Source organism: Centruroides sculpturatus, unplaced genomic scaffold (assembly GCF_000671375.1).
Source record: "Centruroides sculpturatus isolate CEXI.00-Female unplaced genomic scaffold, Cexi_2.0 scaffold336, whole genome shotgun sequence".
NCBI lineage: Eukaryota > Metazoa > Arthropoda > Arachnida > Scorpiones > Buthidae > Centruroides > Centruroides sculpturatus.
In genome coordinates, this window is record NW_019384582.1 from 542,992 (window position 1) to 569,196 (window position 26,205).

A 26,205-nucleotide genomic window follows, 5' to 3' on the forward strand; every position below is an offset into this window, starting at 1 on the left:
CATCAAACACCATTTCTATCAATAATTCTTTTGACTTATCAAGGAATTAAATTAATTTCTTTTATGATATAAATAAAATTAGAAAAGACCCAGTAAAATTTAAATTATATTAACATAGTTATAAAATTTTTTATTTTTACGAAGTACTTTAACTTGGTTTTACAATAACATATGAATCCAATTACATTGGATTGAAGTTTCCTTAATAAATGCATTATATTACCCAATATGAAGGAAATTAAATCATAGAATATACATATTCAAACAAACAATCTTTCTTCTAATTCTTTTCTATATGGAAAACTTTTCTGTGTGCCACTAGATAAAACACTTACGGAAGCTATTTCACAAGAACGTGAAATCTTTTCTTCCAGAGAGAGATTAGGATGTAAAGCAATGTAATATGTTAAACTTCCTAAAAATGCATCACCAGCACCCTGAAAAATACAAAGTAAATAAAATATAAATTTGCTGCAAAATCTCTTATTTTATGGCTCAGAAAAGAAATACCAATACTTACAGTAGTATCTACAGCATCTACTTTTTTTGCAGGAACATGTTTAGGTTTTGGGTTATCCTTTGTACAAAACACTGCTCCTTTAGCTCCTAAAGTTATGATAACTACATTGCATCCTTTATTCAATAAAACTGTGCAAGCATTATATGCTGATTCAATTGTAATTACTTTCAAATTTGTTATTGCTTCTACCTAAATAATAAATTTTAAGTAAAATTAAGATTTGAAGAAAAAATAAAAACTAATTAATGAAGATATCTTATTACAAATTAAGTACAGTTATTAAATTTAAATAAAATTCTCATAATTATGAAATTACAGTATAAACTGTTATCTCATTATGATATTAATTTTATTATTTAAAAATTATGGCAGAGTCCATTATCTTACTTCAACTTCATTCACACACAGAATATCGCATAGAGGATAAACACTGTCATAAGGTTCAGGACATATTGGAGCAGCATTAACAATTGTATAAACTAAAATAAATAAATAAATAAAACTTTAGAAAAGCAATCTAAATTAATTTTATATATAAATTATAATAATTAAATTTGAATTCTGCAAGTAAACTTAGATTATAATAAGTTCATTTTACTACAAAGACTCGCCCAGCTAAATGTTAACTAGAATTTCCACTGATTATAGTCTTTTGCTAACTTTGACATTAAAACAACACACCTTTAAGATTTATTTAGTAATAATAATTCATATAGTAATATTTGCTGGCTGTTTTTTTAGTTGTTTATGAATAATATTTAGTAATATATTAATGATGTTTAAAGCACTGATTAAGACTTCACAAACAATGACTGATCAAAGAAACGTCTCTCAGCCAGAATGATCTTGCACTATTTTTCTGAAGATCATTTAATGAATCATCATTAAAACTCTGATTACAGTAAGTTTTATAAGTGTATCTTAATATCTTAACATTAAACATTTTCAAACATATAGATTATTGGAATTCGCATAACTGATAACAATAAGCAGATTCTACTGTCAAATGACTATTATGTAACTTTTGAAATAATACTTCTAGAAAATTAATCAAAAATACTGTTTCAATATATTTTTTTACATTTCACATTGTATTTTCAAAATAATGAAATTTTCCTTATTGATTAATTTAATAATAATGAATATAGATTAGCATCATTAGTTTTATATTTAAAGAATATGACTGACCATTTTAGTGATAAATCACAAAATGCAATAAATTATAACTATATTTTTACAGAATACAAATATTAGTTTTCTAAACAATAAAAATGCAGATTTTCTTTAAATTTTTTATGTAATTGCTATTATATATTATCAATAAAATAATTGAATACTGTAATTGCTATTATCTTACATTAAGAAGGGCTTTGCTCACTTGTTCAAAAATTTCATGGCAATTCATTGGGTCACCTATGGCAGCATCAAGAATCAATTCTCTGTATTGGGAATAACAGGACAAAGTGAACAGACTATTCATAAAAATTTTGTAATTCATTGATTCCTAGTGCCACTGTTTGTTTTTTTTTTATTTTTCATGTATATAGCATATCTATAAATGTCCTGCTGCACTTTTATCTTTACACATGAAGCTAGTGATTGAGTTGTCAGTTAAAAAAATCAAAATTCTATGTGCTCAGTCTTTCCATTTAAGAGGAAAGGCTCTACACTAAGCTACAGTTCTATCATCCAATTATTTCAAAATAACCCACAGGTCACGGCAAACAGCGAGGCAGAATAATGGCAGCAGTGTGCCCTTAATTACCAGGATTTGGGATGGTCTCCAGCAATGACCTATAGGTAAATGGATATGATAAGGCTGTGTAGCCTATAGTATGTATGTCAGGTATTTACGAGTGCAGTTTTTTTCCAACCTCCAATGGTCTATAAAACAAAGACAAGTGTAAATAACAAAATGAATTTATTACCAAAAGTTAGGTACAAATATTATTACTTTTCGACATAATCACCATGAAGATTGGGGCATTTGTCATATCTGCGGACGAGTTTTGAAATCCCCTCTCCATAGAATGTTACTATCAGTGACTTGAGATGGATTTTAATGTTGTTTTGAAGATCATCATTAGTCATGTTTTCAGTTCAGGAAATAGGTGGAAGTCTTCACACCTTTAATGTGTGAAGAGTTCCACTCAACTTGGAACTTTTTAAACACTCAGCATATAGCCCCGATTTAGCACAGAGTGACTTCCACCTCTTTCCTGAACTGAAAATGTGGCCAGGAGGGCAGAGATTTGAGACTAATGACAATCTTCAAAACAATGTTAAGGCCCATTTCAAGTCACTGGTGGTAACATTCTGTGAAGAGGGGATGAAAAAGCTCATCCACAGATATGAAAAATACCTCAATCTTCACGGTGATTATGTCAAAAAGTAATCATGTTTGTACCTAACTTTTGGTAATAAATTCATTTTGTTATTTACACTTGTCTTTGCTTTATGGACCATTGAAGGTTGAAAAAAAACAGCCTGTGTATAAATAGTGGTGTAACACATGTCGAAAAATTTCATGACACTTTTTTCTAAGCTATGTATTTTATAAATAAATTTTTTTTAATAAGAATTAAAATCTAAGTGCACTAAAATTACATATATTTCTTACAATGAACTTATCTTATATATTAATGAGTTGAAAAACTTATTTCTTTATGCTAAAAGTTATATATTTACATAATAAATATCAGTTAAAAAGTTAAAAATATAAAAATGTTTAAATGTATTGCATCATGATAAAATATTGTAATAAGTTTATAATATTTACAGTGTGATGATGTTCATATTAAAGTCATGACAGTCTTGAAGTATTTAATCTGAAAACAATCATTTAATAATTTATTAATTTTGTTTTTTTTAGTGCTTATTAAAATATTTGAAAAACTGACTAAATTTGTTGGGAAGTGAAGAACACCAAAAATATCTTTCTTTCTGAATGCTACCTATTACTTAAATTGAATTTGATTAAAGCAGTTTAAGATGCAATTTTTATATTTTCTCCCCAATAATATAATTACCCAACAGTGTTTCAATAGTATATAGTTTCAGATGTCTTGTCATTCTCCATTGCAACAGACAGAGAATATATCAAAATTTTGTTATAAAGTAAGTCAATGAAAATTTCCAATAATTTATTGTGGTTTACAATAAATTACTACTACTACTACTACTACTACTACTACTAAATTTTTTTTATTCATACTCACTGATTTACGAATTGTCTGTGTTTATAGAAAATTTGACATTGGTTGAAAATAAACTTAACTTATTACTATTTTTATAGACTTTTATCTAATTTAAATACAAAAAATTTTAAGGTGATTTGAAACTAAATAATAATCTTTTACAATAAGCAGTAAATCTTGTAAATCTCAAATTTGAAGAAACCAAAAAATGGCCAGTTTACATTTTGGAGAGTTCTAGGTACAGAGATAGAATTAAATCTTTTGTACTTTGTATGATATATGATGTCTTTGAGCCCATTAGAACAATATATGAGGCTGTAAAAATGACTTAAATGAGCAATTATTTATTGTTAAATTATCACAATGCTAGGCTAAAATTTTTAATCATATTTTTATTTAATTTAAAATATATGCTCTCTACCTCAAATTAGTAGTTTCTTGCCCCTATAAATCATACTTTTCCTGTTAGATGACCAGCACAATTGTATTACTATAAAACTCCATTCAGAAAAATTTTTCAACATGACTTCTGATCCAAATTGGAAATTTGTATATAGTTAATTGGGGTCTCTTGCCCCTAAGCTTTCCATATCTGGTCTCAACTTTCATCTATCTAACATTATTTAATAATCCATTAACTACAACAGCCTCATATAGTGTCCCGTTCTTGGGATTAAAAGCAGACAGACAGTGGGAATTTATAGGTCTACATTTTTTCAAATTGCAGCACAATATTGTAATTTTGTGATATACCTAAATCTACTTCTCTAAGTTACACTGAATTTATTGAAAAATTAAAATTTCACATTCCTACTAGATCCAGTGGGTTTTCCACTAAACTTGCAATGTGCTCATGAACAAAGGGCACTTTACCAGGCAACATGCCAAAAGGATTTGGGGAACTTAATAGGCTGGTTAGGATATGCTGAGTTCAATTTAAGGAGGGACAGTATTGAGATATATAAAATTCTGTTTAATTTTTGGAACACCCTACATAATATAATGTATTTTTATATTATGTAGGATGTTCACCATGTCTGACAATCCAGTTCAACTTGAGGAATTTGAGATTAGAAGTTTTACTGTATATCTATCTATTCAGTGAAATAATTTTAAGTTACCTTTATGTTTTTGAGCAACCTTTAGAGCTTCTAATAATACATCTAATTGGCATTCATTACAACATAACAGAACTTTTGTTTGTGCAATAACTTTTTCAGCATTATAAATATCTTCTTTACTAAGACAATTGACTGCACCAGGAACGTAGATAATACTGTTTTCACCTTGAAAAATATATATTTCAAATCATACATTTTATTATTATGAACAAAATTATTACTTTATTACAGTATAAATTAAGTAAATGTACAGGTCTAACAGTGTAATAATATAATATTATAAATACTGTATGATGATGATTATTGTGAGATTGACATTACAGATTTGTGTTTTTGTGGATGGGTAAATGTGTCTAGCCAAATTTATGTGAAGTTTCATTTTACCACTGTACATGTTGAATAATCCCCATGTAAAACAATCATAAAGATTGATTGATTGATTGTTTTATAACCCATTATATAAACCCATTATATAAAATAATAAAGATTGATTGATTTATTTTATATAATGGGTTTTAAATATCATTGTTACTTTAAATTTATATAATTTTTTTGTTCATATATCAATGTTAACATGGCAAAACTGTCACCAAATAAAATTTGATAACAAAAACTAAATATTAGTGTAGCAGGTCAGATATCCAAAAGAATATTACAAGAATCAAGAAGGTGTTTTCTCATATTCATCACTGTCATTCCACAAAAAGAAAATTCAGTGTCACACAAGACATTAATTATTTTACCATTTAAGTTTATCAAAAACCTATTTAATCTAAATTGTACAGCAAATGGCTTTATTTTGTAACTCAAATTAGATGATAATTATAGCATTGGAGTCCACATTCCATTAAGAAAAGTTTTACCTTTCACTCAAAAAATGAACATCTTTTGACTAATATAAGTCTCTTAGTCGTTGATCACAATCCAGGAATGAACTTTCACTTAAAAAATACATATAACTAGAGGACAGTCCAATATTATTTAATAATCCATTAACTATAACAGTCATGGCTTCAAAAAAGAATTACCATTTATCTGTAAAAGTCTGTATATATCAATTTTCAATAATCGTCTTCTGGTAGTCAATAAGTTTCCTTCAAAACTGAAACAAATTTATCGATAAATTAGTAGAGAGGGGAGGTCTTCCCAATTCCATTCTCAGTGCAGGTCCTGAGAAAGATCTATTAATATGGAACACATACTTAAAGTAGAACAACTGTATTGCCTCAGATCTGTCCACTAACAGACTATCCCAAACCAGAAAAGTATAAAAAATACTTTGTCCAATCAAGGAATCAAATAATCTAAAATAATTATTTAATGAAGATGCTTTAATTTTAATTAGTAACTTGATGAGATTGGAGATCTTAGGTCTTGCATCAAGTAAACCTTTATTTAAAAGAACCTGTGAAGAAAAATAAATACCTAGATATTTAAAATTTGACACAATTTCCAGTTTACAGTTTTTCTAAACTGAAATTGTCTGTTTTTTTAAGATTATGATTTTTTGTAGAGGTGGTAATCTTTGTCTTTTCCAAATTAACTGGACAATATCTCAAAGTAAGATTGAGTCTTTCCCTAAGTGCAAAAGCTGAATTAGCCAAAAGAAGGGCATCACCAGCATAAAGAAGACAGTTAATTTCAACATGAGAAGATACTGCTATCATAGAACTTTGACCTCTCACATTAGGAAGATCATTAAAAAAAGGGGAGGATAGGACTCAATAGTTCTCCTTGAAGTAACTCAAAGTAACTCTCTATTGGAATCTACATAAATCTTTTTTACTTTGTACTGATGATGTAAATTAATGAAAAATGCAGAAAGACCTATACTTCTAAGCTTATACCATAACAAATCGTGATCGACTGTAATCGTGTTTATTGAAAGCTTTCTTGAGATCAATAAAAGCAGTAGATAATTTTCCTCGCTTCCTCAAAAGTGATATTTGAATAAGACCAACCATAATAAATAACTTGTATTTGACACTTATTTTTAATAAATGCTCCTTGGAGAGGTGTAACAATATTAAACTCATTCATCCAATCTCAGATGATTTGCCATAATAGTTGAAAAAATCTTCCTAAATATACTAATTAAAGCAATTGATGTCTGCGTACTTCTCTTATAAATCATCCTTAAAGAAATTTGTTTCCAAGATAAAGGAAAAGAGCAACTAGATCAAAAGGAATTGAATATATCCAATATATCTAGTAATATTTCTGTAGAAAGGTACTTTATCATTTCATTTCTTAAATTATCAAAACTGGGAGCCTTAGATAATTTTAATTTTCTGATTACAGTTTCCAATTCACTCAGTGATAGGAACATACAAAAGAGGAACATTACCAAAGCTTAAATCAAAATAAATTACTGTATTAGGTCCAGTGAAATACTCTCTAAAATAATTCAACTAATCTAAGGGGGATATAGCATTTTCATTTGTTTTCTTAGTTTGAAATTTATTAACTAATCTTTAGTATTTTTAGTCCTCAATAGTTGTGAGTTTATTTTAGCCAAAAATAACTTTTTCTTTGCCTTACATAGTGACTTATAGCTTTTATTTAATTTGCAATATTCGTCCAATAGATTTCTAGTTTTATTTCTACAAAACATTCATAATACTCAGTTCTTTGTTTTCTTTAAATGTAGACACTGTGGATCAAATAATAAAGAAATATTTTTCTTAACCATTCCACATCCAGCAGAAAGGTCCTTTTAATTGAAATATATAATGAGCTAATCAGAGAGAAATAATTATTCAATCTTTCTTATTTCCATACATAATGAATTTTTGAAAGTTTCTGAGTCAATACCCTATCCATCCTAAATCCACACAATATTGAAGTTGGAAAACGGTCAGAATTAAAAATATCAAAAACTCTAAAATCTAATAAATTCACATTTAATGTTATTAAATCGATAACAGATGGACCAACTGTTGAAAGAAAAGTAAATTTAGCCAGATAATTGGAGATACATCAACCGTTTAAAATATATAATCCCTACCACTTAATTAATTGTAGAAATCCTTTTCCTCTTTGGTTTAATATTAAATCATTAGATAATTTTTACACTGGGTTTAATACTAATTACTCACCCATTCATGTCTCCTAAAATAATTATATCATCCTGAGAAAAATTCCTCAGCAAATCTTCCATTTAAATCTAACAGTACATCATAAAAATCTATTCTCAAATAAATAAATAATTATCAAGCTATAATTAAGTGAACAAAAGTTTTTCCTGCAATTAAATCTAATTACAATCGGATCGTCGGAGCTAAACAATTCCAAAAAACCTAGTTTATAGGAAACTGCAAGAATGAGACCTGCCATATGGATGACCGGGACCAATTGGTTTTTTTAGCAAATCATATAAAAGTAAATCTGGATTCAATAAAAGAAAGGACCCATTTATAGGAATTAGTTGCTTGAATGACTTGGTTAACTATATATTTTTTGTAAAATTATGATTTAAACTTCTTCTTTTTTTTCTTTTTTTGAAGATTTCCCAAAAAGAGGAACCACCATTTATTAACTTTGTATTCCAGACATTACACTTTTGGCAACTGACCTTCCCTTTTAGGCTACTGGCCACCAAACAGTCCTTTAAAAAAACAAACATTTTTAAAAAAAGGAACTGGTGATGTACGGACGTCTTCTATTCTCCATCATACCTTCTTGGGGTTGTTTCGGTTTTTATCTACAACGAAATAGGCGCTGGTAAAATGTAGATGAGGAAAGCTGACCCCTGGTGACAATACTTTAAAATTATTTTTGTAAATCTTTGTCTGATGGCAATAATTATGATTAATTTTTTTTTTTTGAAGACAAAGTCCTTCCCAAAAAGAGGAACCACCATTTATTAACTTTGTGTTCCAGACATTACACTTTTTGCAACTGGCCTTCCCTTTTAGGCTATTATATAAACTCTAAACTCTTGGTCATTCACTGTCAAGTTCAACATTCCTTGACAATTCCAAGACAATATTCTCATTAGAAAAGTTTTATCCCTCTCTTTAGTAATTGTTCCAATTAACCCATTTGTCCAAAAACGTATCAATTTAGAAATGAACTGCAGAAAATTAAAAGTGAATTTATTATCAACTGTCAAGCAATCAGCTTTCAGAAATGCTTTTTTATTTAGAGATTTAGGCATAGAAAATTGCCTGTTTTGCAGAAGCTATTTTGATCTATACGACAAATCATAAAAAACTCTAATGCATAAGGACAACAATTCCTTAATTTTCTTTAAATTTTTAAAAATAAGTCTTTTATCAACTTCAGTATAGAGCTCAAACAATACAAGCTGAGTTCCTGATGATAACTATTAGAATGGAGAGTCTATTCCTTTTATTATCTTTTAAGCAACTCAATAAAGTTATTAGCATTATTAACTAATTCTTCATCATTACCACTCAAACTGGAAATGATAATGTTATTTTTCTTCAAATCATCATATATAGAGGCTACACAATAATTATGAAGAGAAAAATTATCCATATGGTTCTAAAAATCAAAAGTTTGGTAACTTCTCCTTCCAGGTGGGTTAGATGTTCTTCATACTTCTTATGTAAATTAGACAACCAATCAAATTTCAATGACACTTCTTCCAGTTTGATAGAATAGTATCAAAACGTTCCTCGAGAAAACACAATCTTCTGAGGTATTTGAGAAGAAATATCCTGCAATACAAAATAATTGTCCAGTCAAGATAATTTCAATGTTGGTTCACTTGGTGACTGACAAAGTTTACCAGCAGTAGTTGAAGCTTTATTATGAGGAGAAGGTCGTGTATGAGACATTAGACCTGGATTAAGTTCAACTCCTCCAATAATAAGAAAAAAGAACAAAATTAAAAAAGAAAGTATTATGGTAGAAAAAGACATCCTCAATAAAGTCAATTAATGGCAAATAGTTGAACTGTAGATCGTAACAGTAAGTCACAAAAAAACATGCCAACAGCCAGCACTGTCAAAAGCTTTCTCATGTAAAACAAAACCATACTATACTATGTATTATTATATGTAAGTACATCCACAATTGTACAATTGTCCAGTAGATTCACAGCCACATTTATCCTTACACCATTCTTCATCAAAGAAGTTAGTCCCAAGGATGATGTGTTCTGTGATGGTCCAGAGTTATTGAAATGCCAGTCTTGAAAGACAATATTATACTTCATGTGAGAAGCATGATAGAGTATGGGTTGGCAGTTTTATACCTTTAAAATGGGGATTAACATTGAGCAATATCCACTGCATTGCTAAGGTCCTTTATAGTATGTACCTTGTATGACCAAAGGTGCCATAATGGTGAGTTTCAGTATTACTTTTTTATGGAAATATCATCTCATCAGAATTGATTGCATTTGGACTGCTAAATCTCTCTCCAGACAGCATTGAATAGGGAAAATTTCAATTATGATCATTCAGTATATAAATTTTAAAAATAATTGCTTCTCTGCAACAAATATTTCTTTAATAAAAACTAAAAAACTTCAATAAACATATAACTTATATTTTCATATTTAGAGTAAGTAAATATTAATTAATGTTTCATTAAGTATTATATTATATAACACAATAGAAAATAGTTTTTATGACAACTCTCAGCATTACAGCTTTTAGCAAATCTTTCAATATTTATGTTTTCAATTTATATTTTAATTATGCAATATAAAAAAGAAATATTACTTCTTTTTTCAATGTTGCAATGGTCAGTGATCAAATAAACATAATTCATGTACATGATTAATATCAATGAATTCCAAAGTAATTTTTATCTATTCAAGATCCAAATGCTATCAATAACCAGTAATGTGGGGTTTAATTTTGCTGTTATAAGATATTATAAATTTTCCCTGTAGTTTGATTACATCATATACTTCAATTATGAGTACATTTTTATTACAAAAATGCACACTCTACTTAATATTTTTTTCATGTTAATTTGACAGTTTATATTAAGAATACTCAAATGACATATGTTTACAGAATCTGTTGGTGTTGTAAACATTTATAGAACAAAACTTTTAAACCTGTACATTATTCTAATAGTAAAAATAATCAATGAATAATTAAGTAACTTTTTGTAGAGTTTGTTTTCAACATTCATTGATTTATATTTTTACAACTCATCAAATTTGTCAAATAGTTCTTGAAAATCTTATATATAATGATACTATTCATTAATAAATGAATAAGTAGTAGAGGGTATGTCCATCTTTCCTATTCATTCAAAAAATAAATCTTTTTAAAATATTTAGATCTGAATGTTAAAATAATTTAAACACGAGAAATTATATAAAAATATTTAGCAAAATTATGAATAGTATTGCCGATATGTTTCAAAGTCATTTTGTTGATTTTAATAAGCATAGAACTTACCATTCTTTGTGACACATATAGTTGCTGTACTTGTTGAACTTTCTGTTGTAACTGTTACATGCTCTGAAAAATAAAAAACAAATTCAATATTTATAGTTTATTTTATATCATAAAAAATAAACAAACATATTACCATAATTAATTTGGTTCATTTGAAAACATTCAAAATATTCTTTACCAAAAGTATCATCTCCTAACTGAAAAAACAATATTCTTAACAAATAGATGATGTCATATCTGTTCATTAGAAAAGATAACAAAATAAATCCAATATGATTTAAAAACTTCTTTAAATTAATTTCCAAACTAGCATCAATTAATCTGTAACAGATGCTAAAATGCATGATTATTATTTTAATTCTTCATAAATAAAATCTGTAGATGGATAAAAATTTTATAAAAAATTTCATACTTCATACCTTATTTTTGTATTGTATATCAAAACAAAAAGTTTTAATAGACAAACTTTTAGAATTAAATTAAAATTTTCAGTCTTATTATATATGATTGAAAATGCTCAAACAAAAAAAAAATTAATGAAAAAGCCATTTTCTTGATCTCATAACAATAAATATGAATAGTAAATTCTCTAAGACAATATTGCATTGATTTAGGGTTCATTAATGTTTTATGAATAAATCATTAGAATTTGTCTCTGTTATAATTAATGTGTTTCTATTAAAATTTAATAAATGATATAAAAAGGAATCAATATGACCATACTTTTGAAACTTTCTCAAATTAAACTGCTATTTAATGAGAAACACTTTTAAAATAAACTAATTTATTAATAATATAATTGAATTTACATTGAATAACTCATATGAAGTATGACTACAAAACACACTTATAAATACCTCATTCAAACTGGACAAGAAACTAAAATGACACCATTCAACCTTGATTAGGTCCAGCAAAAAGCTAGAAAAATCTTTTGCTGAATTAAATCAGGATTGAGTGGTGATGTTTTTTAACAAATTTATCATTGTAACTTACACTGATAAGCATTTACTATATAAAATTATGATTATAATTTTGTATTATATATTATTATATTGACTATAATTAAGTGAAATGCTTCTCAAAGACATTCTCAATTAGGCATATAATTGCTTGCAATACTCAATTTATTTAGTTTTCAGCCAAACTTGTAAAAAAAAACACCTAAATTTTTTATAAAATATCTTTAGTTGCTATATGAAACAGAAAATTCTTTGAATAGTCCAATTATGAGATAATTAACTCAAAATAAGTAACTATTTTAATAATAGAATATCTATCATAGATTAATCAGATCAAATGCTTTATTTATTTATTTAGCATTAAGAAAAATTATATTCTGGAAATAATTATATATATGCATAATGCACTTCTGTAAATAAGTGGTTTAGTCAAAATCTCTGTAATTCCAAGAAAAGAAAATCATCATATGGTTGATTGAAGGTAAAATAATACTGCAAAAGGAATTAGGATTGAAGATAAATTTTAGCTGAATGGATGTAAGAAGATTGGCAGCACCAGATAGGAAAAGATAGAATAAACAAGCAAGGGGAGATGGACTATGATGCCAATATATGATGTGAAAGACTAAGGAAAAATTGCCAAATGAGGCTTCCTTCTCCTTGCTGTTTAAACATGTTATAACCATGGCTGTGGAGTTGGTAAAAAACACTCAACTCCAACTCCTGATAATTTTATTAGGCCGACTCTGATTCTGGCAAAATTAAATACTAAGTAATATTTGTATAAAAAAATTAATTTTTAACAAACATTTAATAAGAGGAGAAAGGGAGCAATAAAATTCAACATCAGGTGTGCAATCTAGCTACTTCAGCCCCTTGTTCAGAAAAGAAAAAAATATACTCTGATCAAGAATTATTCACTAAGGTTAGAAACAAAAGTATTAGGAAGTAAAAAAACATATATTGCATAATTGAAATTATTTATTTATAAACTTGAAAATTATAAAAAGTACAGTATTTGAGTTAATTCCTGATTTTAGGAAATAACATAATTATCTAAAATAACTAATCAACTTAACTGTTATTGGTCATTTAACATCTTTAACAACTGTATTGCTATTAAGTATTCTTAACATTTAAGAACTTTATTATAATTAACAATAACTTTAGTAAAATCATGACATAAATAGAGGTAGTTTGACATACTAAAAAGTGCAAAATTAAATTATAAAAATGAGAATACACTTTAAAACCATTAAATTACTTCAATAGTTACAAAATAATATTAAATGTATCAAATAGATGTAATATTTATTAATGTAAGATAAACTAGAGTGACATTTAGATCTGCAAAGAACTTTCTTTTTAAAACGTCCACATCTATTAGCGTGACACTGATTTTTCACGGGTTTGCATGAGCATTTTTGAAATCCTTGACCACCAAATAATGATTGATCATTCACAGCTTCTCACAGATATATTGATCTTTCTGGTATTTCATCACCATAATCACTCAATGATTCTTGTAATTCATAATAACAGAACCAATTTTTAATTATTGTGCATTTAATTCCTCTCTTGTATACTCCATTTCTGAAATAAACAATTTTTCCCATAATATTTTAGTATTTAAAGGACCACAATCTATTTTTGGTACATTAAGAAAAATACTCTTTCCAATATGTAATAGGGAAAGTTTCTTAGCGGTATTGTCAACCATCTTCTCTGCAGCCTGTTTAACTCCTTTATGCGCTTCTTCTCTTTCAATTTGTATATTATGCTTGCTTTTGCATATAAAATAAACCAGCAACAAGTTGCTCAACTTTTCCGGCAACATTTAAAATTTTGGTGGCACCATCTACTATCATATTAAAAGAACTTTTTATACTTTTAACTATTATAAAATGGCAAAAAGCTTAATTTTGAAAGTAGAGATGGGTTTTATAAAAAAATGTTAATGCTAATAACAAGTAAAATCATTATTAAGTCCAACCTTACTGGAGATATACACAACCTTCATTATTTCCCCAATCTTTAATCACCAAAATTTAATATCATCAATCCCCCAATAAACAAACCTTCCTACAAAATTTCAGAAATTTCTGACAAAAAGCATAGAAGTTAATAACTTCTGTACTTTGAGTGCTAAGCTTCAAAGAGGGTGAACAAAATCATGCCCTCCCACACACTAACATCCATACATATCAAAATTTTCCCTGAATTCTTTTGTATTTCTTGATGTTTCAAGGAGTCCCAAGTCCAAAAATGTAAATCTTGGAGGTCATCTTTTGACCGATTGCCATACTTTCCCTCTGTTATATATAACAGCTGGGAAAGCAAAAATTACGTCTAAAGGTGACACAAATAGAGATAGGTATTGCTGTTCTAGACTGAAACAAATGAAATAATAATTTATGCAGCCAATTCAAATTTTTGTAGCCCAAAAAATAAACAATGTGCCAAACCCAACTAAAATAAGAGTAGCCCATTTTGGAAATCAAATCTGGCAAAGTTCCTTAGTGCTCAACTGATAAGAATTGGAAGTAAATATGACAATCTGGCAGTTTATCTAACACTGCATTGTAATATGGCTAATCATTTGGTCAGCAATATTATAAAATGTGAAATGTCATTCAATCTGACAGGATTTGGTTTAGCCTCTTTGTAAAGTGGCTGCACTTTAGTTAGCTTTATTACAAAATGGCACTATTTAATCAAATGGCTAAGCACATTGTAAAGTGGCTATATTAACAATTTGGCTGCAACATATATATAATCAATGGCCTTCCTTATAAAGTCCTGGAACTGTGTTACAACATTCCAATATTCTAATTTTTTCATTCTATCAGAAAAGGTACAGGATTTGTGTTGCCCAAAAGCAAAAGGCTCTAATTGTTCTGCAATAATTACAAAATATTTTTCTACTAGATATTAGGCAGTATCAATAAAGGATACTAATTAAGCATGGTGACAAATATGCAATTTGATTTTCTGTTTTTATGGAGATAGAACCTTTTGCCTTTGGGCAGTACATTTGTATCACATTGATTGCATCCAAAACAGTATTCTTGACTAACTTTTCGAGTACTGTAAACCAAGGTTACTTTGTAACATCACACTAGAATGACTTATTTTGAATATGACAGGTTTATAACCATTCCAAAATTTATTTGTGGATAAGATGTCAATAGCCTGTAATAATAAACTGGCAAGTAACAGAAATGTTGCCTGATGCTAAAGCTGGAAAGTATAGGAGGCAATATTTTCCACTATTGATTTAATCTTGATTATCAGAAGGAACACCAAGGTGGTGTATAAACTGTATGATATTTTCTTTGGATGTACAGAAACAAAAACAGTTGGTGTGTTAAAAGTATGTTTAAGTTCAATTATTATTCTTGCTTATAATTATCTATAAATACAATTAATTGTTATTAATTGGTTTAGCTAGTGTAAACTATAGAATTATATTTTGTTGAGTTGTTGACAGTATACAAAGAATCTAATGAAAGCAAAGTGGGATGAAAATTGAGAATTATATGATGCAGACAGTGAAATAACACATCCTGTATAATAAACTTATCTAGAAGACTAAAAAAATGGTACTTATATAATTATAATTTTTGAAGAGAGGTGTTACTCTGGAATTGTATGCATATAAGTGCAATGAAGTCTGTTGAAAATATGGTAATGGTCTGAAGAATGACTGATTTTTATTGCTCTCTTATTCATGAATTGATTTTTATGATTATTTCATTGCAGAAATTTTTGAGAATCTTATACAGTAATACCCCGAACTTACGTGATAGGTGGGACCAAGCGGTAACCGCGTAAGTCGAATTCGCGTAAGTCGGGGTATAATTTCGCATATAAATACATATAAATAATTTTTAATTGGGGCCGGAGACTAAAGAAAACAATAATTTAGAAAAAAATGTTTAATAAAATCTTAGATAATACATATGTATAACAAATTAGGCCTATATTATTTTACAATTTTTCACATTTACTTGATTATTACGCCATAATTTTAACATTGTTTCCATCTCAGCGATAATACTGTGACGTTTACGAATGATGCTCAAATTTAAAGATTGAGCATTTTTCACAGCTTCGAAAATTTTTTCTTTGTCTTTTATAATTGTTCTGACCGACAATTCCAATAGATCAAACTTCTTTGCCAATTCACAAATTTTCATTTTTGTATCGAAGTCATTAATAATGGGTACGTTCGTAAAGTCAAACGAGTTAAACGCGTTAGTAACGAATCGTTCGAAAACTCTAACGAAATAGGAATAATGATGACGTCATTCTCGTTTAACTCGTTCGACTTTACGAATATACCCAATGTTAACTTTACATTCCAAAGATAAAGCTTTTCTTTTCTTGTTTGATGCAGAAGAATTAGTTCTACTTCGTTTGGATGACATAGTAGAGTCTCTCGAGTCTCCGTAGATATAACAAACACAGAAATAAATAACACAAAATAAATTGTAGCTATGTGTGGATTCCGCGCGACACATCCGAACATGTAAGCTGAACAATAGTGTGGGGGGAGTGAGTGATCAAGGGTTGCATGGCACTCAAACAAAAGACGAATCGACGAGATTTGAAAATCGCGTAACTCTGGGTACGCGTAAGTCGGGGTATTACTGTATGCAATCTATATTCAATGAAATGTTATAACAAATGCCAGCATAATGAAATTATCAGTATAACAAATTTATTTTCAATTACTTGTCAATTTAATATGCATCTTAATGTAAAATATTTCAATGTAACAAAATAAAAAGCTCAACCTTTATCAAATAAGTGATCATTGTAACAAAATCTGTTGTTTCTGTTTTGAAAATTCAGTATCATGTTGTTTTTTATTTCTGGTAGTAATAAAAAATAAGATTTAATGTTTATTGAAAAATTAAAAATTGTTTGCTTTATGATAATTAAGAAAAGACAGTATTTCTAATGAATGATTTTTGTTTCTTTCTTTTCTTTCTATTTGAAATCATTGCAGGGTAACATGGAGTTCATCATAGATGTATGCAGCAAATGGGGTAACTTTATGACAGACTTTAAGTAACAGGGAAAATTGTGACAAATATTTTTCATAATATTGTTTAAAATAAATTAACAATTAAGATGTATAAAGAAAGCAGAAGGTTTAATCTTCCCTAAAATGACAACTAATGACATGTTTGGTCCAATAATCCAGTAATTATCACTAAAAAAAGGTTGAAAATTGTTACAAAGTAACCCTAGTCTACAGTATCAGATGAAGATTAGCTTACCATTTTAGATAATTGACAGCAATGACATTACACTTCAAACTAAGTCAACAATTAGGACTATATTGCTATATTCATATTGCTTGATAAACATCAAAACAGAAACAACAGATTTTGTTACAATGATCACTTTTTTGATAAAGGTTGAGCTTTTTATTTTGTTACATTGAAATTTTACATTAAGATACATATTAAATTGACAAGTAATTGAAAATAAATTTGCTATACTGATAATTTCATTATGCTGGCATTTGTTATAACAACATTTCATTGAATATAGATTGCATATAAGATTCTCAAAAATTTCTGCAATGAAATAATCATAAAAATTCTTTAATTAAGCTCAGTTCTTAAACTCAAGCCCTAAGTATATTTATGTATGAAAATTATTAAAAATATTTAGTATTTTCACTGTAAAGACCATTAATTATAATCTCGTATATTGTAGGATAGCTTCAGAAGAAATGACGATAAATCATAGGTTACTAACATATTAGATAATAGCAAGAATAATAAATTAATTTTTATTAAAGTGCTGTTATTATTATTTAAAATTTTGTTAATTACTATTTTATCGAAGCTTTTAAGACTTACCTTTGCAATCATTGCTGTTCTACCTCCCAATCTACTGATCATGACACATTGATTAGCACCTTTTCCTCCAAATCCTTTGGAAAAATTTGATCCTATTAGAGTTTCCCCAGCAACAGGAAAACGATCAGCATAGCTAATTAAAAAGAAAGAAGAAAATAATTGTTTTTGGTCTGTTCATCTTTCTTATAAGATTTACAATTATATTTATAACAAATGTTGCTATAGATATTAAAGCAAAAAATATACCCTATTACATGTCTGTATTTATAATATTAATGTTCCTAATGCAATTCTACAAATGTGTAACAAAGTTTGTTTATTTGAAATTTTTTATAAATTGACAATTGTCAGAAACTGAATGCTGCAGGATTTTAAACCTGTAAAATATCAAAATTTTGCCGAAAATGCATTTACTTATCTATGTGGTACCCAAATAAAATGGCAACTATATTCTAATATAAATATTTTTATATTAGGCTATTATTTCATTTATTAGATAATAGGTGCAGCATAACATGAAAAGTCTAAAATTTCTAATATATTTTCCAAATTTCTGTAAATTCAAAGAACAAAACATCACTCAAAAACAATTGCAAGAACTGAAAAGGAAAATCTCAAAGTTTATAGAAGCATCTTCTATAAACTGAATAAGTTGTGGCACCATAACCTTCCTAAAAATTTGATAAGTGTAAATATCATAGCCCAAAATGACTACAAATTTACAGGACATGTTAAAAACATCAGAAGTTTCTTCATTAGAGTCACATGTTTGCATAGAAAGCCTTTTATTTCTGTAATTCTACTAATTAGTACATCCTGATGTGCACAGCTAGCTATGACAAGCAGATGAAAATATGAGTTACTAGAATATGTAAATTGTGTGTGTAAAAATAGTTATCATTGTGTATTTCTCTGACATAAATAAATAAATAAGAACATGAGTGTTATAAGCTGATTGTTAATTAGTGTGGTGGTTGAATCATTAAGTTTCCAACTGCACTTATATGCAGTACACAAATCTCACCGACCATATCAATGCAGTTAAAAAAAGTTACTTGTCTCTGGAAAACTATTTATAAACCCTTAATTTTTCCGTCTATAGTTTAAACTTTAAAGTGAATATTATATTATACAACTGAAAACTTAAATATACCTGATTAGATCTACTACACAACCGCCAATCACAACTACGTCCATTTTTCTGAAAATAATCTGTTACTATTGCTTTTTTAAATACGTTTATCAGCTTGTTATCATCAATGACCTCGAGTAGAACGATCAGTAATGTACTTTGTACGAATTTCCGTATGATTAACAATACGCATCCTTATTAAAAGACATTGATATTGTAATCAATTGATTTCCCGAATGATATACAAATATTCCATAGTTAAAAATCGACTTAGATCGTTAGTTAAGTACATAATCTTTAAAATAATTTCGAACTAAACATTAGTAAATTAATTTCTATTTTATTATATATGATGAATGCATTTTAATAACATTTTTGTTTACACGTGTGTCCAGTCTCTTTGCCATTGTTGCCAACTCGCTTTTATATATATATATTTTTTAAAACTCCTCCCAGTGGGCACTAAAAGGGGCCTCTTTTAGCAAGCCCATTATAAGTTCGGCTATGCCCACAATGGGTTGAAAGACGGGGCCTCACATATCAACATTCAATCCCGGGTCCCCCAGAACGGTAGGCTGGCACCTTGACCGCTCGGCCATCCGGCCGTCAATTCTCGGGACCTACCGCTCAAGTAATAATTAATTAAACAATAAACTAAATAATTGAAATTTTATAAAATTAATAATACACTGAAATAATTACGCAATTTTATAATAATTAAATTATTTTTTTTATCAATAAATGAAAATTCGTTCGTTTCGGATTTTGAATATTTTCAAAAGTAAAAACGTTCTAGCATTTTCGAATTCGATTAAAATTCTAAGCGCAAATCGAAAGTAAGTGAAAATGGAATTTGTGATTAAAAGAACCAAGAGAAGAATTAATGAAGGTAAAAAACATTTGAAATTAATTAAAATTAATTAAATATTATCGTTACAGTTTACTTCCATCCTCCTTTGGTGCCTTTAGAATCTCCCGTTCTTGTTTCGTTCCCTTATTCTTCCATTGCTAGAAATTCTCTAATTTTAATAAATATTTTCATTATTCCATTAGCTGAAGAAAAGCACGACGTCATCGGGAAGATTTTAAACGTCGGGACAGTTCCGAAGACAAAAGATAATAACGTTAACTTATTGAAAAGCAACGTTATACTCTCTCCTTTGGTCAATCAGGAGTTATTGTCTGTATCTACCGATATAAGATATGGAGAAGTCAAGGGGGACAAAATAGTGGCAATACCGAAGAACGTTTGCTTCCAGGAAATTTTTCCACCCAGACCGGGATTCGGGTTCGCTGGTAGGAGAATGAAGATCGTAAGTAACTTCTTCGAAATGAAGATAGACAAGAATTATATTTACCATTACGACGTGGATATTATCCCTCTGCAAAAGAATAAGAAACGGTCCGTAACTTATAAAAGATACAACTGTCTCGACACCAGAGAAAACAGGAGAGTAATTGATAGTCTTTTGACAAATTTTCAATTATTTCGAGACTATCCCGTCGCCTTCGATGGAAAAAAGAATATGTTCAGTTGCAATCTAATGCCCATCGAAGAACAGAAGACGTTCTCCGTATCGTTAAAGAGCAATAAGGGAATATGCGATTATAACGTAGTTTTAAAACCTGTCTGTAAAGATAAAATGGCTCTTCCGAGAATCGATCTAGAACCTCTTCGAGGAAGAAACCTCAGAAATTCCGAGGAGGCCATCATGGCCGTCGATACCATCATGCGCCACGGACCTGCAAAATCTCTGATACCTATCGGCAGGTCATTTTTTTCTTCCAGCGATAAAGAAAGGATTTCGATGGGAGGAGGTCGAGAAATCTGGTTCGGTTACCACCAGAGCGTTCGCATAGCTCAGTGGAAACCCATGCTGAACGTCGACATATCGGCTACCACGTTTTATAAAAGCGGACCGTTGATAAATTTTATCGAAGAAGTTCTAAATACTAACGTCAAACAGGACAGAGAGCTCAACGTTCGCCAGATAAAAATACTTCAAAAAGAGTTGAAGTCTCTGAAAATTACAGTTAATCACTTGCAATACAAAAAGACATACAAGATTAACAGCGTTACCAGCAAACCCGCAAGATTCGTCTACTTCACTTGGGAACGAGAAAATTTGCCATTTCAGATCTCTGTTCTTGATTACTTCAAGGTGCAATACGGGGAACTTCGATACTCGCATCTTCCATGCGTTTGTGTGGGAAATACAACCAAATGCTCTTATTTCCCTGTCGAAGTTTGCGAAGTTTGTCCGGGTCAACACTGCAATAAGAAGATGGACGATAAGCAAGTGGCAGAGATGATACGAAACACTGCCAGATCCCCGCAAGTTCGATTTAATGACATCGCGAAAGCCATTAAACAGACTTGTGAAGAAAACAAGGAACTTAATCGGAAATTTGGCATTGCCATAAACAGTCAACCGGTGCGTGTAGACGGACGAGTGTTAATGCCACCTATGGTCATGTACGGCCAATTCGAAGAAATTCTTCCAAAGAACGGCGCTTGGGATCTGAGAGAGAAGAATTTCTATCATTCCATCGAAGTAGAATGGTGGGCGTTTGTCAGCATGTCTTGGAATGTCTGCAAGGAAACGGACATGTTAAATTTTGCTCGGATGATCTGTCAAGGAGGGAAAAAATTTGGCATGATTATTAACAAACCCTGCTACGTAAGAGAATATTCCCCGGCCAACGATTCTGTAGAGAGACTTTTCAAAAGCATAGTATCTTCATGTCCCAGGATTCAGTTGATCATGATCGTCCTCCCATCTCGAGGAAGAGGAAGCGTCTACGCCGAAATTAAAGAAATGGCGGAAATAAAGATGGGACTAATCACCCAATGCGTTAAAGACGTGAATATTTCGGGCAAGAAGTGTAACGCCCAATTAATTTGCAATCTGTGCCAAAAAATCAACGCCAAATTGGGTGGAGTTAACAACATCCTGTCGCCGATAGTCAACCCTGAGATTTTCAACAAACCGGTCATCGTCATCGGTGCCGATTGCACCCATCCTTCGCCACATGACAAAATCAAATCATCTATTGCAGCTTTGGTGGGAAGTTTAGACAATTATCCGAGTAGATACGCCGCAACCGTCAGCGTGCAGAAGAACGGCAAAAAGAACAGAATGGAGATCATCGAGAACATGAAAGAGATGATGAAAGACTTATTAATCTCGTTCTATCGAAACACCGGAGGACAAAGACCCGAAAAAATTATATTCTACAGAGACGGATTGAGCGAAGGTGAATTTTCTAAAGCAGTGAATAAAGAATTGATGCTAATGCGCGATGCCTGCACAGAAATGAATCCTTCGGAAGTATACGAACCACCCATTACTTTCGTCGTGGTGGGCAAACGACACCACACTCGTTTCATACCAGAAAATTTGGAAGACGGAGTGGGAAAACATCGGAATATCCCCCCGGGCACCATCGTGGATACTGACATCGTCCATCCCTCTCACTTCGATTTTTTCATCTGCAGCCACACCGGCATTCAGGGCACCAGCAGGCCCGCCCATTACACGGTGTTGTGGGACGATAACAATTTTACAGCCGACGAGTTGCAAACCCTGTCGTATTACTTGTGCCATACTTACGTCAGATGCACTCGAAGCATTTCCATCCCGTGCCCTGTTATGTACGCTCATCTGGCAGCCTACCGTGCCAAACAGCACCTGATGTCCAGATGGGAAGATACGGGCTGCAACAGCGATTCCAATTCTGACCTTTCCGAAGAACAGGTGTTATTAGAAAACAGCTTCAAATATGCAGTCGAAGTCGATCCCAAGATCAGAAATTCCATGTATTTCATTTAAGAATTTCTTGTATTGGCTGCCATGTTGCTTTGTTTATTCAAACGTTTTTCAAGTTCTTTTCAAATTATATTTTATTTAAACGTCAAAACTGTTGAGTTGCAAGTTAAAATTGATTAAAGTTTCAGTTTATCTCCACATTTTTGATAGTAGTGGTTTATTAGAATATTAGAAAAATATCTACAAAATTTTTTAAAAAAAGAAATGTCAAAGGTCGTATTTAATCAGCTAGGAGATCCCAAATCGAGTAACACCAGGAATTTTTCAAGCTGCCTTGATTATCATCACACGACCCCTTTGTAGACCTGAAAAAAGGCCCTAATCTAAAAAATAATAAAATCTCTGATTTAAAAAAAATTAGAGATTTTATATTTACATAATTAAATGCCTAAGTTAGCATATAATCACAATTTATATATTTTAAAATATGTAATCAATCAGAAAAATGTCATTAGCTTCTTTAGATTTAATGTATACTACACCACTTGCGATTCATTTGAATCACTTCGTATTTAAATTTATAAAGAATATAAGATAGCGTAATAGGTAATACTGTAGTAGTTTTGTAGATGCGTAACGCTCTGCAAATCTCATTTTATAGATTTTTCCTCTAAATAAACCTCGGTCTCACGGGACAAGGAGAGAGCCGATACCGTAACCGGTGGCGCGGAGAGCCTTTTATGGAATATACGCCGAGTGACACTACAATACAGACGGAAATGGCGGAGTACCTACTCCGCTAATACACAAAAATATTACCGGCAAAATGTCAGCTCAGTAGCGTTGTGGTGTGGTGGATTATCTCCAGTTTTGTAATACAGTAACGGTATTTAAAAAATTATTTATGCTTTCATAAGAAAGCATTGTACACGTGAAATGTATGTTCCATTTATATCAAAAAACCTGACTTACCCAGCCATGTATAAACAATGTCCAGCCAGAATTCTACCTCCCTTTTTACGGGATTTATACCAACACTGAAATCTCTTTAAATCCCATTTTTGATTGACAGTTGGCCCGGCTCTACTTCTCCATAAAATATATCTACTTCACCCGATGAATAAGTCAAAATATCCCGAATTTTTTCGCTGACGAAATAACTAAGCATCAAAGTTTTAAAATACTTTTAAACGACTCCGCATTGTAACTCTTGGAATTTAAACAATTAAGTAGTGTGAGAACCGAGGGGACAGAGTGGTTAACTTGACCCCGCTTACCGGCGGCTGTCAGAGGATTGCTTTAGGAGGGATAAAAATGTGAGTGGGGAGGTCAATGAGTACGTCGACAGGTTCCGAATAAGTACACAGGTTGAACAAAAATAACGCATTTTATAAACAACTATAAAATTATACATATCAAAGGCAAAAGCAAAAACGGAACAAATCGAAATAATCAGAAATTCTATTCTAGCTCGCGACAATGATTCGTCTTTCCAATGGAACGTCTAAGTTCTATTCTTGAAGTTAAACTGAGAGACGAGAGAAACTCTATAAGAGGGAGAGAGAGTCAAAATTTCTTTAAAATACCTCTAAGTCTGGTATACGATGTCGTCGGGACTATCGTGGACCTGGGAGGTGGTCATCTGGTTATCTTGGGATAGAGACGGCAGGTATGGCGAGATGGCGACGGACAGAGTGGCGGTATGGGTCTGGTGTCCCGGGTAAGGGCCGCTGTAGATGTCCCCTAATGCTAAGCTGTGGACGTCCGCCCGAAGGACTGTGTTCAAACCCTTTTTATACAAGTCCCGGAGGGGCCGACTAATACAAAATCTGGTGCAACCTCATCTAAGGTTGATTAGCGTCAGGAAGTGTGTATGTTACTTGTCAAAGCTCGAAACCTTTCTGTAGATTTATTACTTCTTCTATCCGGTATTGTCACCGTTTCTAACTCATAAATTTGATAACAGTTGTCAAACTAACGGCATTAATGGCTGGAGGTTACTAAGGTCAGAGTTAGTTTTGCACCTTAGTAATGATTGTTCCTAATATGGACAGCGTTTTCGTTCGTAACATCGTACGTAGGAAGTGTGTGGGTTGTTTTTCTTTTCTCATTAGAAAAGTCAAGAGGTCACCTCTCGAAGTGACGTAAAAACTGAATGGAAAAGGGGAAACAATGAGGAGAAAAAACTTATCGCAGCTCAATAATTCACGCAAGAGCGCGACTTCTCGCAGTAGTTATATATCACTACACACAATTTTTGGTAATAAATTATCTGTTTCTGGAAAATCTGGAGTCGTAAAATATCTGAAAGGAATCGGAAGGAGAAATAGTAGGATTCTGGTTTAATTTCGAGACATCATTTTTTTTTTCTCCAGTAGGGAGATAATAATAATCGCTAGACATGGTAGATATTAAAAATTAGAAACCTTTAAAAATACATTCTGGAAAACATATTTAAAACTAAATTTTTTAAAGGACTAATCTCATTAGAATTAGAAACAAGCGGACTGGTGTGGTAAGTCCTTTTTAGAACGGTCTGTAAGCTCGGAAGGATAATACTGTAATCAACTTTAAAGTATATGAAACTTGATTAATAGTGATAAATATGAAATTAAGGAAGAAGCGCATATGTATATATCACGATTTTTTCTTCTAATAAACGTATCTAACTGGTTTTTTTTAAACATTATTCCGAGGAGTCCATAACACTCAGCCCAAATTGGAAAAATAAATCCAAAAGGTTAACAACTTTGGATCCCTTTTTCCAATATACAAAAATATCAATAAATTTAATTCTGACACCCCATTAAAGCGTATCATTCCGACCATTATGAATAGTCGATTTTTCAAACTGTAAAAAATATAAACATAGAAACGAAGGGCTTTATTTATTTGAGATAAAACTTCCATTAATTAGTTTTGAAGTTAAATTTGATTACGTTTTACGTTTGAATTTTCAACTCTAACAAGTGCTTGTTTAATTCATAAAACTTAAGAATCTGAGCTTCAACAATTACTATTAAACTATTTGTGTGTTATGTTAATACTTGCTATTTTTTTTTATAATATAGCTTTTCAGACATTGTATTGTCCAAATTCAGGATCCAAAACATGGTTTGTCTAAACTCGTGCACAAATTTTGCTAATTTAAGATCTCTAATATTGTTTTGGTTGTTTAAAATTAATATATATTTAAGCAACAAAAAATGAAATACCTCCCAGCCTAGTTTTCTTC

At 30.4% G+C, this 26,205-nt stretch overlaps 2 protein-coding genes across 6 annotated transcripts; one reads left to right on the forward strand and one right to left on the reverse strand.

The window, feature by feature from the left end:
• Positions 1 to 115: 115 nt before the first annotated feature.
• Positions 116 to 24,674, reverse strand: LOC111624500 (ribokinase-like). 5 transcript variants are annotated; one of them, XM_023367351.1, is made up of 9 exons: positions 19,584 to 19,760; positions 19,222 to 19,495; positions 18,069 to 18,201; positions 11,361 to 11,424; positions 11,228 to 11,290; positions 4,839 to 5,003; positions 908 to 999; positions 521 to 709; positions 116 to 437 (listed from the first exon to the last, which is right to left on the reverse strand). In XM_023367351.1, exons 2-9 carry the CDS (start codon positions 19,263 to 19,265, stop codon positions 261 to 263), a joined length of 927 nt encoding a protein of 308 aa, XP_023223119.1. In that variant the 5' UTR covers positions 19,266 to 19,495; positions 19,584 to 19,760; the 3' UTR covers positions 116 to 260. The 5 variants fall into 5 exon arrangements, with proteins under 5 accessions (XP_023223119.1, XP_023223122.1, XP_023223121.1 ...); XM_023367354.1 differs by lacking the exons at positions 19,222 to 19,495; positions 19,584 to 19,760 and adding an exon at positions 24,557 to 24,674; XM_023367353.1 differs by lacking the exons at positions 19,222 to 19,495; positions 19,584 to 19,760 and adding an exon at positions 20,145 to 20,277.
• Positions 19,934 to 23,355, forward strand: LOC111624499 (protein argonaute-2-like). Its single transcript, XM_023367349.1, has 2 exons — positions 19,934 to 20,089; positions 20,254 to 23,355. Exons 1-2 carry the CDS (start codon positions 20,047 to 20,049, stop codon positions 23,031 to 23,033), a joined length of 2,823 nt encoding a protein of 940 aa, XP_023223117.1. The 5' UTR covers positions 19,934 to 20,046; the 3' UTR covers positions 23,034 to 23,355.
• Positions 24,675 to 26,205: the final 1,531 nt, after the last annotated feature.

What these genes read in the sequence shown, in the direction of transcription:
- LOC111624500 (XM_023367351.1), bottom strand. Translation starts at nt 19,265, where the DNA reads ATGGACGTAGTTGTGATTGGCGGTTGTGTAGTAGATCTAATCAG. An exon ending in TATATGTGTCACAAAGAATG is followed by an intron (nt 5,004 to 11,227) that starts GTAAGTTCTATG and finishes ATATTTTTCAAG; the next exon opens with GTGAAAACAGTATTATCTAC. An exon ending in TGTGTGTGAATGAAGTTGAA is followed by an intron (nt 710 to 907) that starts GTAAGATAATGG and finishes TTTATTATTTAG; the next exon opens with GTAGAAGCAATAACAAATTT.
- LOC111624499 (XM_023367349.1), top strand. Translation starts at nt 20,047, where the DNA reads ATGGAATTTGTGATTAAAAGAACCAAGAGAAGAATTAATGAAG. An exon ending in CAAGAGAAGAATTAATGAAG is followed by an intron (nt 20,090 to 20,253) that starts GTAAAAAACATT and finishes TTATTCCATTAG; the next exon opens with CTGAAGAAAAGCACGACGTC.